The 14,718-nt window shown below is 38.4% G+C and overlaps 1 protein-coding gene across 1 annotated transcript; it reads right to left on the bottom strand.

The window, feature by feature from the left end:
• Positions 1–10,438: 10,438 nt before the first annotated feature.
• Positions 10,439–14,268, bottom strand: LOC131860231 (uncharacterized). Its single transcript, XM_059214614.1, has 4 exons — positions 13,265–14,268; positions 12,337–12,748; positions 11,581–12,117; positions 10,439–10,981 (listed from the first exon to the last, which is right to left on the bottom strand). The coding sequence occupies exons 1-4, from the start codon at positions 14,266–14,268 to the stop codon at positions 10,439–10,441; spliced, it is 2,496 nt and encodes an 831-aa protein (XP_059070597.1).
• Between the last annotated feature and the right edge of the window lie 450 nt (positions 14,269–14,718).

The following is a 14,718-nucleotide window of genomic DNA, read 5'->3' as shown; positions in this document are numbered from 1 at the left end:
TTGATATTTTGCGTGGTATTGCACACATTGTGGATTCGAATGTGATGCCGACAAAAAGTTGTGCCAAAACTTTAGGTTATACACAACCTCCTACTCAAGTTAATCATTCTATTCCTTTGACAACTCCTATTGCTAGTATACCTACTTTTACATCAAACATAATAACTACTTCAATACAAGACATTCCTCCTACGATCACTAGTCATGGGGGAAATCCCTCTTCTTCAATCAACCCTCTTCCTTCATTCAATCCAACTTCTTCATTCATTCCTTCAATGAGTGTTCCTATTATATCTCCACAAATAAACATGACGCAAGGGGGCAATTCATTTAACCCTTCCATTCCTCCTTGTAGTGTTCCTCTTTTCCAATCATCTCCTATGAATAACTATCATAGTGTCCCATCACCTTACTCTCTACCTTCTTTCAATAACATAATACCTCCATCACAATCTAACACATCTAATATGAACTCTTCGACTGAAGCGACCATTAACAATCTTGCACAAACTGTCTCTTCTTTGCAGCAACAAATTGCCTCTATGAATCAATCTAAGTTTAGTGTGCCCACATTTGATGTCGCGAGCCCACTTTCTCTTGACATTGTTCGAGCTATCCCCCCTAAACATGTTGAAATTCCGCATTTGGAGCTTTATAATGGTAAGGGTGACCCTCTAACACATGCTAAGACCTTTCAAACAATATGTATTGATTTTCCTTATGACCAAAGGTTGCTTGCAAAACTGTTTACTAGAACATTAAGAGATAAAGCCCTACAATGGTATTGCTCGTTGCCTTCTTATTCTATTACTTCTTTTGAACAACTTGCCAATGCTTTTATTCAACAATTTCAAAACAATATAAGTCCTAAAGTTACTTTGATTGATTTAATGCATTGTAAACAAGGTGTTAAAGAAAAAGTGACTGATTTCATTGGTAGATATAAGCATTTGTATGCTCAAATTTCTTTTCCAGTACCTGACAATGACATTCAAAGAATCTTTATTTCTAATTTACAAAAAGATATTAGAGAAAAACTTCTGTTTTCTGAGTTTACTTCTTTCCAACAGTTGTGCGCAACTCTTCACAATTATCAACTGACTGTGAGTCAAATGGAACAAGCAAATCCTATGGCTCCGAGTGATAAGGGTGATAGTAGTCAACAACCATTTGGGAAGTTTAAACCGAACAGAGAGTCCACTAAATTCAATGAAAACATCATCAACAATAATGTGAATGCAGCATCAGGTGTGCCTCCTATTTCTAAGTTTTTCAAGAAAGAAAGAAAGTTAACTCCTTTGAATGAATCATTGCATAGTATTATGAATAAGTTATTGGAACAAAATGTGCTTACCCTCCCTCCTTTAAGGCAAATAGATCCTGCAAAGATTAATTCACCCTATTTTGATAACAAATCTTTTTGTCAATTTCATCATCAACTTGGGCATGATACTGAAAAATGTTTTGCTTTAAAGGGTAAAATTCAAGATTTGATTGATAATAATACTATCTCTGTTTCTGGTGTGAATGATAAAGGCAATACATCTGTAGCTCCTCCTAACCAAAATCTTTAGATTTTTACTGATCCATTACCTTCTCATACCTCTAATGCGATTGATACTAATGATTCCTCTATCTCACCTGATGATCTTGTGTCTATGACTCCGAATGTGATTAACTTTGTAGAGCAGCAGAAAATCCCTAAAGAACCTTCCATCACCTTTGATTCCAGTGAAACTATCAGGGCACCTGATGGTCCTTTATATATAGTTGCAAGAGTCAAGAATACACCTTGCCGTGGAGTGCTTATTGATCCTTCTTGTATGATTAATGTTATTACTGAAGAATTTCTTTTTACTTTGCAATTGAATCAAGTGATCTATGATGAAACAAATGTGGTTGTGAAATTATTTGATGCATTTTCTTCTCCTGCAATTGGTTCTATTACATTACCTATTGAGGTCCATAACAAATCCCTTGATGTGAGCTTTGCTATTATTCCATCATCCGAACAATTTCGTGTGAAGCTAGGCTATCCTTGGCTATCTTCCATGAAAGCTATTGCTTCTCCTATTCACAAGTGTTTGAAATTTCCCCATAATGGTGAAGTTGTTACTGTCAATCATAGCCTCTTTAAACCAGCTGAAAGAACTTCTAGCGTTCCTATTGATTATTTTTGGCCTAAACAATTCCAATCTCTTCCTCCGCGAAGTGATCATCTTTTCAAATCTTATCAAAAGTGGAAAAAAGATATGATCCTATCTCTAAGTGAACCTAGAACACCCAAACTTGACATTCCTATCGTTCTTGAGAAGGAAGTTCTTCCTTTGAAAGATAAAACTAATGTCTTTCCTCAAGAAGATTCCCAACCCATCCCTATGAATGTGACTATGTCTATATCTAATAAACTTCCTAAAAGTAGACCTATACCTCCTCGTCATAATGGACTTGGTCTCCTTCCTAAACTGAATATTCCTCCCTTATATGGAGCAGTTCCTCCTCCTTCCTCTTATGGAGAGAAGAGACCTTCCTCTTCTCCTATTATTCAACCTAAGAGACCACAACCTAAACACCCAAGTGATAAGGATGAGAATATTCCTCCTCCTCAATCTTCTCAACTTCCTACTAAGACTAGACGAAATCATTCTGCACATGAACGCCGACGAAAGCGTCATTTTAGAGCTCAGGCAGCTGCTTCTCAAACTTTGCAATCCCGAAAAACACCTTCAGCCAGTATTATTCCATTTTCTCCTCAGCCGACGATTGAGCTGAAATCTCCTAAACATAAGATGCATGATGGTCTTGATCCTGTGCGAGTTAAAGATCCTATTTTTATAAATCTTGATGATGATATAGATGAAAATGTTATTCATGATGAAAATGTTACTCCTATTCATTTTGATAGTGAGTATGAATATGTTGATCTTGATAACCATTTATCTAATGAATTTTCTAAAGCACTTATCCTAGCTCCTAGACAAGAACAACGTGGCTTAGAACATGAACATAGCCCTTGTTTGGATCTTGTGATAGCTCCATCTGCTGTGTTGGATGTTCCTCCTCTAGCGTGTTTCCTACCTTCCCGAAATATTGATCAGCAAGATCGGGGGGTAGATGACGTGCTAGACTAGTTCATTAGCATAGCAGACTCTCTCCTCCTCTCTTGACCTCTTTTGTTACTTCTTCTATGTGTTATTCTCATTCTTCTATTTGTTGTCCTTAGTTTTGTCTAGTTGAGGACAATGCAAAGCATTGAGATCTCTTTTGGTCTCTCTCATGTTGACTCAAAAGACACATGTGTTCCCGTCTTCTAGGTGACCTTCCTTGATTGGGGAATGAAGAACAATTATGCATACATACATATGATATACATGAATTATCATACAACATACTGACCCCGAGGAAAGCGAAGTCACCTTGTGCTTTGTGTTATGTGTCTATTATCCTTGGGTTTATCTCACACTTGGGGGCTAAATCCTTGTGATAACGTGCTCCTTTCTCATTTCTTATATGTATCACTACCTTAAAGCAATCACCCCCAGTAAGGCATGTGCGATCGCTTTAACATAGGGGGGCATACATCCCGTTCATATCTTTTCAAGATACTTGAAAATTTCTTGACAAATTTAGCTTTGCCTTGAAAATTTTTGATATCTTTCTTGCATGACTCATAGTGAGGGAACCTTACTACTGACAGTCATGGTTCTCCCTCATGATCTTCCCTTTTACTTTGTTAGTCGAAGTTGTAAGATCCTTAGTCCACTGGGGGCTTGGTGTATCTTGCCTCCTTGATGTGGTGAAAGTTTTTCAATGTTGTTTCCTTGTACTTTACCGGAAGTATGAGCGTACGCTTATACTCCCACTAAAGTGGGGGCTAAATGTAGCGTCCTAAAATTATGACACTTGCAATTTCGACTGCATTTGGGTCTTCACGATGGCGATGCAACGTTGAACTTGAATGGAGACCTCGAAACCTGTTTACAACACCAAAAACTGCATTTTTCTGCACCTTGGCATGATCCCTCCTTGCACCCTGCTGTCCCGGGAGGTGGGACCATGGCGTCCAGTGCCCTGGTCCCTAGCCCTATTTTGGGCCCGATCTCTTTTGGGCATCGGGTCTTTAAGTTTGCAATTCGGGAAATAAAGTTTCCTGGTCGGCCTAAGGTCGGGAAAATCAGTCTATCAACCCTAATTGACAAGTATATAAACTACTTTTCCTCTCCTAGAAAGGGAGGAAGGAAATAAGCAAGAGCAAGACGCAGAAGCAATATTCAAACATTCAAACATTCAAACATTCAAGCATTCAAGCATTCCTTCAAGCAATTGAGCATTCTAAATCTCCATTCAAGGCTAGGTGTTGCATTCAAGACAAGGATTCAACCATTGAAGAGGAGATCACATACAACATACAACATACTACATACATTACACCTTCGCATGTAAGAATACAAACATTCTTACAACAAGGTATCAGTACTTGTTTACATTACAAACATTTACATTTACATTTACAACATTCTCATTTCTTGGTTAATTCCAAAACTGGGGTTTGACCTAAAGGCAAACCCCTAATCCCTAACCCCCCAATCGTCCTCTCTTTTCTGTGTGTAGGTTGCAGGTACGCGGCTATAATTGAAGATCTGGAATCCTTGTGCAGAGACAAACAGATCCACCTTCGTTTCGTGGATTTTTCGGAGGACCGTGTGCACGCCGGGTGCCATCGTCCTGTCAACTTTCGCTCAAATTTGCAGAACAGCACCGTCTCGACATTTTACTGCTAATTCCAGGTCCGCAGCTTCATCCCGTATCCCTATCTCTGTTTATAAGTGAATCTTTCCTACTTTACATGCATTCCTAGTTCAATCTTTCTATCTACATTCTTTACAAAAGAGGGTATCCTTGATTTCACAACCCTTGAAACTCATTTAGAATCCAATCTTGCATTGTGTGGGATTGGATCTTGTGGGTTTCAACCCCTCTTTTGAATGTAAAGTCTCCCCTGAGTGAAAATCATCAACCCTAGTGATTCTCCCTTCTCTCTCCTTGGAGTTGGGGAGGGGAGAACAACTAGGGTTTGATTTTTCCGCTTTACAGCCATCAATGCCAAAGGGGGAGATTGTTGGCATGTTTGGCATAATTGATGAAGATGAGATGATGGTGGATGACTATTCCAGTAGAGGAAGATGAAATGATCAGTTATTTGTGTTGTCATTGATGGCAACCAGGGTCAACTGATGTTTAATAATGTTTATAGTTGTTTTTCCGTGATTGACTTGTTGGTTAAGTGATTTGGTCTACCAAAGTAAGAGTTTGAAAGAGTTTACCAATAAGACTGTTAATTAGGACCTTAACCAATAAAGCAGATAAGTTTTAATGGAATCAGATGATTGGTGATGTTTGGTAACTTGTGGTTTGATACATAAGCCTCATATTGTAAAATCCCCTAACAGGGTGACTCAATATCTGAGTTCTAAATCCTCTTATGAGGTTGATCCTAACAGATCAAAGCTTCTAATAGGGCTGAGGTAAATCCCTTAACCGGGTGACTCTTAAAAGGGTCTGCTCCTAACAAGACATCATTGTAAGCTTCTAACCAAGCTTGGCTCCTAACAGGGCACATTCTGAAAGAGTGAAAAATATTTGTGGGTACCAATTCTCACTGTGGTTTTTCCGTATTTGGGTTTCCATGTAAAAATCATGGTGTTCATGTATGGAATTCTTTTCTTGTGATGTTCATGTTTTATTTCTGATAATCAGTTAAGACAGTTATTGTTTGTTTATCAGAGATCTTAAAGTGGCTACCAATATTGATGATTATATGATTGATGAAGCATTCTTATCAGTTAATAAGTTGGTAATAATATTTTCAGATATGAGATAAGTCTGTTTTGGTGTTGAAAGTTTTTAGTTTTTGTTAATACTGATTCACCCCCTTCTTAGTATTAACCGAATCCTCTAGGATTAACAAGAAGTGTTAGTTCCATCCAACCTAAACACATATCAATTTCAAGCCATGGTTGGAGTTCTCAAATCATCAACATGTCTCACTTTTGCTGAAAGTGATGATGCATCCTTGCAACAATCACATAACTCTCCTCTCCACATTGAATGATTCATACATGAACACAAAATCAAGTAAGTCTTGATTGAAAATGGAGCTGGCCTTAATATTTGTACCTTACAATTTATAAGAGCATTGGGATATGCAAAAGGAGAAGTTGATTCCAGAAAGAAGATCACCATCAAGGCATATTGTTGGGTAAAATTGTGTTTCAATGTAACTTAAGATTTGATCATATTCTGGAGGTTCAATTTACACCTATTGAATGTCAATCCGGGGTCGTAGACTGATGAAAGATATTGGGGTAATTTACCGAAGGGATGAAGATAACAAGTTAAGTGGGGGTGAAATGCAAATTACAGGAAAAGAAAAGGGAATCTAAATCAAGAACTTCAATACAGTCTTATAAATCAAATACTTATACCAGTAACTATGAAAGTTTATTTAATGAAACCATAAATCATACTAAAACTTGAAATTGAAAGCACATTCTTAACCTAGTATACAATTAGAAAACATCATTACTCTTACTCACACTTAAACCATTTATTAAATAATTTCATTTATTCTCACTTAGATTCATCGAAAGATACTGTTGAATAACATTATAGGAATCGAGACTTCAGTTATGGAAGTTGCAGAGTGAATGGTGACAGGAAGTGGTTTGGGACAGGAAGTTAATGGTATTGTGAGGAGTTGTGACAGGAATTTTTTTGGTCTACAATAGAACTGATGGAATTGTGACAGAGTGTAAAAATGCAGTAGGGAACAAGGAGTGACAATGAATTATAAATGGTATGTCGAGGGGGAGTGAAGAAAGATAATATCTGAAGTCCAATGCAACAATTGAAACCATCTTTCAAAGTAGTACTTTTATCCTGAGAACAAAAGAAACTATTCAATCCTTCAAAGATAATTATATTCACACCAATCTATATCTATGCATTCATAAAAAGGTCACACAACAAAATTAAAGGAAATTGACAACACGATCTCACCAAGTTTCCTAAGAGGGGGCCCTTCCTCTGGTTCACGTGGCAAGAGACTAATCAACACAAACTGCTACAGGAAGTCCACTTCACCAATTCGATAAATTCATATGACAGAAAAATAAGTTTTAGCAGAGCTTTCTAATAATATATTCGCCCATCTTATGATTACATATCTACTTATATAGCTTCAAAACATCTAACTGAGTTATTATGACTGATAACTTTTACACACTAAACTTGGATAAGTATATCTTTCGGTTTGGGCCGCAGGCCACAAGTGTTTAACCACAAAACATGGTAATAATAGAATATAATTTTGGCTACTTGGCTCAAAACAACTTTCCCAAAATGAAGTAACAAAACAACGACCTCTAAACCTCTAAACTACTTTGTCCAGCTGTGTGGCCAACTGCATCTCCACTTGTTCACCAGTAGTTCCTATAGCAAAACAGAGCTAGATGTATCATTTTCTCAAGCGATTGATGAAATTGGGAAATATTCTACCATCTTTAAAATTATGCTAGATATATCTTATTTCACTATTACTTAACTGGCAACAAGGGACTTATGACCAGGAAAATTTAAGGAAAACAAGGGAGAAAATGACAGAAAATAGAGCATATTTGACACCTATCATTTCCCCCCAACTTAAGGATTTTGCATGTCCTCATGCAGTCAAAAAGATACAAATCAGGAAGAGGATTAGAACCGTTGTGCCTCTACTTCTGAAATACTTGTTCTTTCCTTGTTTCCATCACTCTCCTGCAACCGGCCTTGTAGTTGTGCTTTAAGCTGTCGATTCTCCTGTTGTAATCCATCAATAGCTTGAAGTAAACCAATAAAGGAAACAATGGGAGATTTTTCTGGAGCTGCCATTGACATTGGAATAGCTACAAGAGCACTAGAACTAGAAGGATTAATAAGTTCTTCAGGGATCAATCCATGAAAGATATTACTTTTTGGTAATACCTCTTCTACCAGAGTATCAAGATTCTACATTGGGTTTTGGCGACATGAGCTTTCCATTGTTTCACTAGGCTTGACTCCTTCTGGAAGATGTGTAAGAAGAGTGGAAGAGGTAACTTCACCACAGGGAGGCTCCTTAGTACCTACTTCTTCTTCTTTACTAGGAGTATGGTCTTCTTCCTTTTTATAGATCTTATCGATGTTACCTTGCAAGGTTTCATCCTGCCATACATTTTCAGTGTCAACATCCCTCTCTAGATTAGGTGTCTATTGGCTAAGATCCTCTTTATCGGGAAATTCTATTTGACACTCTTCAAGGTTTTTAGATTCTTTGTGAGAAACGTCCTCTATCTCTTGCTGCAATTTTTGTTGCTTTTTCTTGTTTCTATTTTGCCTTCGAATTTCCTTACCCATTGTTTCTTTTCGTTTTTTGTTTGTGTTACTGGATATCACCTGTACTTCATCCTCCATAACAACATGGTCAACATCAGCAAGATTATCTAGCCATCTAGAGGACCTCTTAGGGTTTCTTCTAATAGGAGGTGTTTTGGGTTTCTGTTGTGGATTAGGAGATTCAGCAGGGCTCATTTACAACCGCCTAGGGATTTTACTAGTAGGGATTATTTTCATCTTTTGCATTTTAGAGGATTCTTCTTCCAGAGAGTCCATTTTGTCAGATTGGGGTTCCTCGGTGGCCAATGGAGGTTTCACAAAAGTATGCCAGTCCAGTTGGGGTTTTGCCGAGTCGAGGCCATGCATAGCAAGGAGCTTAATTAAACCATGATGAGCAAGGGATTTAACATGACCTTCACAGAACTAACTACATGCTCTTTTTAAAGAACAATGCAGATAATATGGAAGATTTATAGGCTGAGAAAATCTTAAATGCGACATTAGCCGAAAATGATGAGCATGTATATAATTAAACCTCCCCTCACAAGTGACAAACTGAATCAAAAAATTAGCTACCTCAGACCATGGTGATGGAGAAATCGCTACAAGTGACAAAATGAATCAAAAAATTAGCTACCCTGTGCCTGGACCGTTTCCATTGATTTATTGCGTTGGAGAAATCACACACGATTGGTCTTGAGGTCAGTAACCTTTGAACTAGCAGTTGGAAAGAACAATTCCCCTATCTGGGGCAAGTCTGTCACCATAGCAACCATTTGTACTGTTACTAGAAATGTCAAACCATGGATAGTCACCATATCCTTCTGAAACCCCTGTGCAAATTCCATAGCCACTATCACATCATATCCACACAGTTGCTTAAAATACCTATGCCATTCTGCATGTCGGAAAATCTTGTAGGCTTCACTGGCAGTGACTAGTGCAGTCATGGACAAGGGTTCAGACTGTGTATGATCACCTCCCATTTGTAGTAGCAGTGTTAATGGTAACAAAGGGTTTTCACAGATCACAAAGTCAAAGCAGGCTTGAATAAAGACAGATTGTTATGTTTGGCAAATAACGGAAATGGAAATGATGGAATGACAAAGGAAATGACTGGATATTGATGACAAATTAAAAATGTCTGTCGAACAAATTATGGAATGAAATGACCGTGACACTCCCCCCAAACCTAGCGGTGAAAACGTCTCATTTCGCCAAATTAAGTGACAAAAAACAAGAAATAAAGAGCATAACTAAAAATGGAAAGAAGTACTTCCTGGAAGATCATTGGCATGCTGAGTGACATCATAAGAAGTAATGGAAGAGATTCGGTGGAGATTGCCATGTCAAGAGCCAACAAGGAAACTGGTGCGAAAGAAAGGCAAGGACGAAGCCAATATCGAGGTAGAGAGAGAAATAAATGAAGGCACCCGATGACCAATAAGAAAAGAACGCCAACGATACCTAAAAAGTATAGAGAAACAACAATAGGAGAAGGCACAAGGGAAGAGCATGCCAGGTAAGTGGAACAAAACCTGAAGCAATAGGAGCATCACCCAAAAGAAGGCGACAGGGGGAAAACAGACTCCCTATCACATAAGAAAAGTGGTGGATCCATAAGACTTCAGTGTGCAACCGAGGGCTGCCGGCAGAGCGCTGGACAACCATGGGGGACAATCGGCCAACAATGCCAGAAACTGGTTTTCATTGTTGGAGTTTGTGAATTTTTTTTTTTTTATTATTATTATTATTTTTTTGAATTTTTTTTAATTTATTTTTAAATAATATTCCATCAATGCAGAAGAAAGCCAAAGGGAACCATGGTGAGTTCCTTGCTAACATCCAAGAAGAAAGCTTCTTTGGAGAGAGGCTTTTTGTATAATTTCAATCGGTGACCATTGACGAGGAGCTTGCGACGTTCCTCATCTACAGTGCAGAGCTGAACTGCACCATTATCATAGACATGCGTGACTTCGTAAGGCCTGAGCCATCGTGTATGAAACTTGCCTTTGAAATCTTGGAACTAGGAGTCATACAAAAGTGCCCAATCCCTGGGCTGGAAAGAGCATTGGTGGATATGTTTATCATGCCATAATGCACACTGTTTCTGGATAATTTTAGTTTGAAAAAGCACATCCTGTCGTAACTCATCCAGAGAATGTAATTGAGAAAGATGTGCCCATTGAGCATCAGAGAGACTCAAACCAACTTGTAAGGCAGTGCAGAGAGTCTTGATCTCGAACTCGATGGGAAGAACAACCTTCTTACCATAGACCATCTCATAAGGGGTCAAACCAGTAGTAGTCTTCAATGTGGTGCGATAGGCCCATACGGCTTCAAGAAGCCATATGGCCCAATCACGTTTATGTAATGCAACAGTCTTAGTAAGAATATTCTCCAGTTCTCTATTAGTTACCTCTACTTGTCCATTGGCCTGAGGATGGTAAGGAGTAGACTTCCAGTGGTGAATTTCATATTCTTTGACTAAAGCTGCAATGAGTTTTGAAGTAAACTGAGGTCCTTGATTTGTAGTGATTTCTCGAGGTACACCAAAGTGAGTGAAAATCTATGAATATAAAAAGTCAACCACCTTGGTGTCTCGTGCATGTTTGAGGGTGACAACTTCAACCCACTTTGTGACGTAGTCGGTACAAACAAGAATGTACTCCTTGTTCTAGAAGGTGGGTTAATAGGTCCCACAAAATCTAGACCCCACTTCTCAAAGGATTCAATGGAGAGCTGAGGGTGTAATGGCATCTCATCAGAGCGAGTTGGATGACCCATTCGCTGGCATTGATGACAATGCTGAACATACCACTTACAATCCTTATGAATAATAGGCCAATAATATCCGGTAGTAAGAACTTTCTGAGCAGTCCTTTGAGCAGAAAAGTGTCCACCACATGGTTCAGTATGTTAGGCACGAAGAATATCAAAGACATCCTCCTTAGGAACACATCTACACATAATATTGTCAATACCGGTACGGAAGAGAAGACCATTGATCTAGGTATAATGTCCACTGAGTCCCACCAACTTGCGACGTTCGCAAGGGGAGAAATGTGGAGGAAACTTGCATGTAACTAGATAGTTGGCAATATTTGAATACCAAGGGCTCGTTGTGGAGATAGCAAAGAGGTGCTCATCCGGAAAAGCATCATCTACTGGAACAGGTTCATTATTTGGCTGCTGCAACCTAGACAAAAAGTCTGCAACCACATTTTCTCGACTAGGCTTATCAAGTATAGTAACATCAAATTCTTGTAAGAGAAACAACCATCTAATAACACATCCAGTTACCACAGGTTTATTTATTAAGAAACAAATTGCAGAGTGGTTTGTATGAACAAATACTTTATAACTAGTAATATAATGCTGAAATTTATTAATAGCATAAACAACGACCAAAAACTCCTTTTCAGTTACCATATAGTTTACCTCTGCTCCAGTGAAGTTCTTTCTGATGTAATAAATAGAATAGAAAAGATTATCTTCCTTTTGTCCAAGCATAGCTCCCATAGAAGCATTTGAAGCATTAGTGTGGATATGAAAAGTTAACTCCCAATTTGGACCTCTAAGAACTGGTGTAGTAACAAGTTTAGTTTTGATAGTCTCAAAGGCTTCTTGACACTCAGAGGTCCACGAAAAGACAACATCTTTAGCTAACAGGGTAAACAATGGCAAGGCAATTTTACTAAAATTCTAGATAAATCTTCTGTAATAACCTGCATGACCAAGGAAACTTCTGACATCCTTTTGGGTAGATGGTGTTGGTAAGTCTTGTATTATCTGGATCTTTTTAGGATCAACTTGAATTCCTTTGGAAGAAATCAAATGGCCTAACACAATTCCTTTAGTCATCAACATGTGACACTTTTCATGACTCAAGGACAAGTTAGTGTCTATACATCATTTAAGTACCTTTTCTAGATTATCCTTAGCTTCTGTAAAAGTATTGCCATGTGTAGTAAAATCATCCATATATACCTCAACACAATCATTAATTAAATCAACAGAAATACTTAATACTGCCCTTTGAAAAGTAGTCAGAGCATTGCATAAACCGAAAGGAAGAACATTGTAAGCAAAGGTACCCCACAGACACGTGAAAGTAGTCTTGTTGTGATCCTCTGGTGCTATGCGAATCTGATTGTATCCACTGAATCCATCCAAGAAAGAAAAGAATCGCTTTCCTGCAAGAGTGTCCAACACTTGATCAATGAATGGTAATGGAAAATGATCCTTTTTAGTTGCTTTATTTAATGCTCTATAATCAACACAAATATGCCACTTACCATTCTTTTTGGGAACCACAACTAAGGGAGATACCCACCTGCTATCAAAAATAGGATAAATGAACCCAACATTTAATAATTTTTGTAACTCCTCCTTGACAATTTCTCTTAACGCAGGGTTTAGTCTCCTTTGCGGCTGTCTAACTGGGCGACTCCCTTCGTCTATGTAAATGTGATGTGTACAAGTATCAGGATGAATTCCATGCATATCCTAGTATTCCCAAGCAAATGCTGCTTTGTTATCCCTGAGCATAGTTATTAAATCTTGGATTTGTCCTGGGCTTAAATTTGGGTTAATATTAAGGGTACGACTTGGTAGGATTTCCATAGGTGTTGATTGTGTTAGGCAATCTAGAGCTAGGATTTTGAAATGGCTAGGAGTTTCTAAGGTTAACATTGGACTATATAAACATTGGTGAGGTAACAACTGATGCAAAGTTAAGAAATATTGAACTAATCGAGAGTTACCTAATGAAGGAAAATTTCCAAAAGAACAATTGGGATTGATACTGGAAGGAAGGACCAGATTAGCTAGAAGATCATTTGATTCATACCAATTTTGAAGAAAATTTACAAGGATACTCTCCTCAGTAGGATCTTCCAGGTCCAATGCTTGGTCAATCATCAAGATTGTTAATGAATCCTCTAAGTCACTGTCAATCCAAAGTGGATCTTTGGTTTCTAGCATAGGTTGTGTTGGAGGATACAATGTCAATTGTTTAGTATGCTCCCCATTAGAAATAACCATGTTACCTGAACAACAATTGATGAAGGCATTGGCAACAGCTAACCAGGGTCGTCCCAAGATCAAGGGATACCCCCCCAACTTAACTTTTGGTTGCAGAATCATAAAATCAGTAGGATAATCCCATGAATCAATAGAAAGTACTACATCCTCAATTACCCCTTCAGGTTTGACTAATGAGCGGTCAGCCATTTGAAGAACTGTTGGTGTAGGTCTCAATCCTTTAAGTGCCAATTTTTCTTTAGTCTCATTTGTCATTACATTAATTGCAGCACCTAAATCTACTAGTGTGTTAGGAATAGTAGTCTTACCAACACTTACCTTGATAATTGGACTACTCGGATCTGAATATTTGGGCATGGCCAAACTCCCAAGCATCAAGTCGGCTATTTGGCCGATAACTTGAACAGTCTTTGGATCCTCTTTCTTCTTTTTCTTGCGGGTACACAACTCCTGAACCGTCTTGTTGTATATCGGAATGTCTTTTATGGCCTGCAACAAAGGAATTTTGATATTAACATTCTGAAGTTCATTCATAAGATCAAACTCAATCTGTGCGGGCTCCTTTGATACAGGTTTGGAAAGTAAGCGATTAGGAAAGGGTGGAGAGAATGGGGGTTCCTTTATAGGAATCTCCTCAGCTTCTTCCTCGATTTCTGTGATAGTAGGCCCTTGAAGAACCTTTCTTGATCTTAATTGAACTCCTTCGAGTTCTACCACATTGATTGGATATGTAGGGTAATTTGCCACCTCATTATTATATATGGGTTGAGAAGGTTTATTGTTGGGATTTAGATTTGGTTGAGTGGGCATAGTTGTAGGTTTCGGTGGTTGTGGCGGATTAGAAGAGGATGGTATAGGTGGAAGAAACTATTGTTGTTGATAAGGACTTATTAAGTTTGGTGGAGGAAGTAGAGCTTGTGGAAGACATGGTTGTGGAAATGGTGTGGTTTGTTGATAAGGTGTAGGGTGTGGTGGTTGTGGCCTCCATGCCTGTTGCCATAGCTGTGAAGCATATTGTTGCTATTGTGGCCATTGAGAGTAAGGAGGAGGTTTTTGTCAACCCCCATACCATGTAGCCTGATGTTGAAAGGGTTGATTTTCTCCTGAGAAATATTCATTAGAATAATGTGGTTGCATGGCTCGTGGTGGAAAAGGACGTCAGGGTACCATAAAGTAAATAGGTTCCTCAGCATACTCCATACTAGTCACTCCCTCAGGAAGAGGTTTTCAAATGGAACTTTTACTAGCCTCTTCTAGAGA

Source organism: Cryptomeria japonica, chromosome 11 (genome assembly GCF_030272615.1).
Source record: "Cryptomeria japonica chromosome 11, Sugi_1.0, whole genome shotgun sequence".
NCBI classification, from domain to species: Eukaryota; Viridiplantae; Streptophyta; class Pinopsida; order Cupressales; family Cupressaceae; genus Cryptomeria; species Cryptomeria japonica.
Note: the sequence above shows the minus strand (reverse complement) of the source record. Positions and strands in the feature narration are given on the sequence as shown.

Bases quoted from the DNA above. Each gene is read 5' to 3' on its own strand.
- LOC131860231 (XM_059214614.1), bottom strand. From the start codon at position 14,268: ATGCCCACTCAACCAAATCTAAATCCCAACAATAAACCTTCTCAACCC. The intron at 12,749-13,264 runs GTATGAATCAAA...TTTTGATAGCAG, and splicing joins GTAAATTTTCTTCAAAATTG to GTGGGTATCTCCCTTAGTTG. The intron at 10,982-11,580 runs GTAGATGATGCT...TTATATTCATAG, and splicing joins CAAATAATGAACCTGTTCCA to ATTTTCACTCACTTTGGTGT.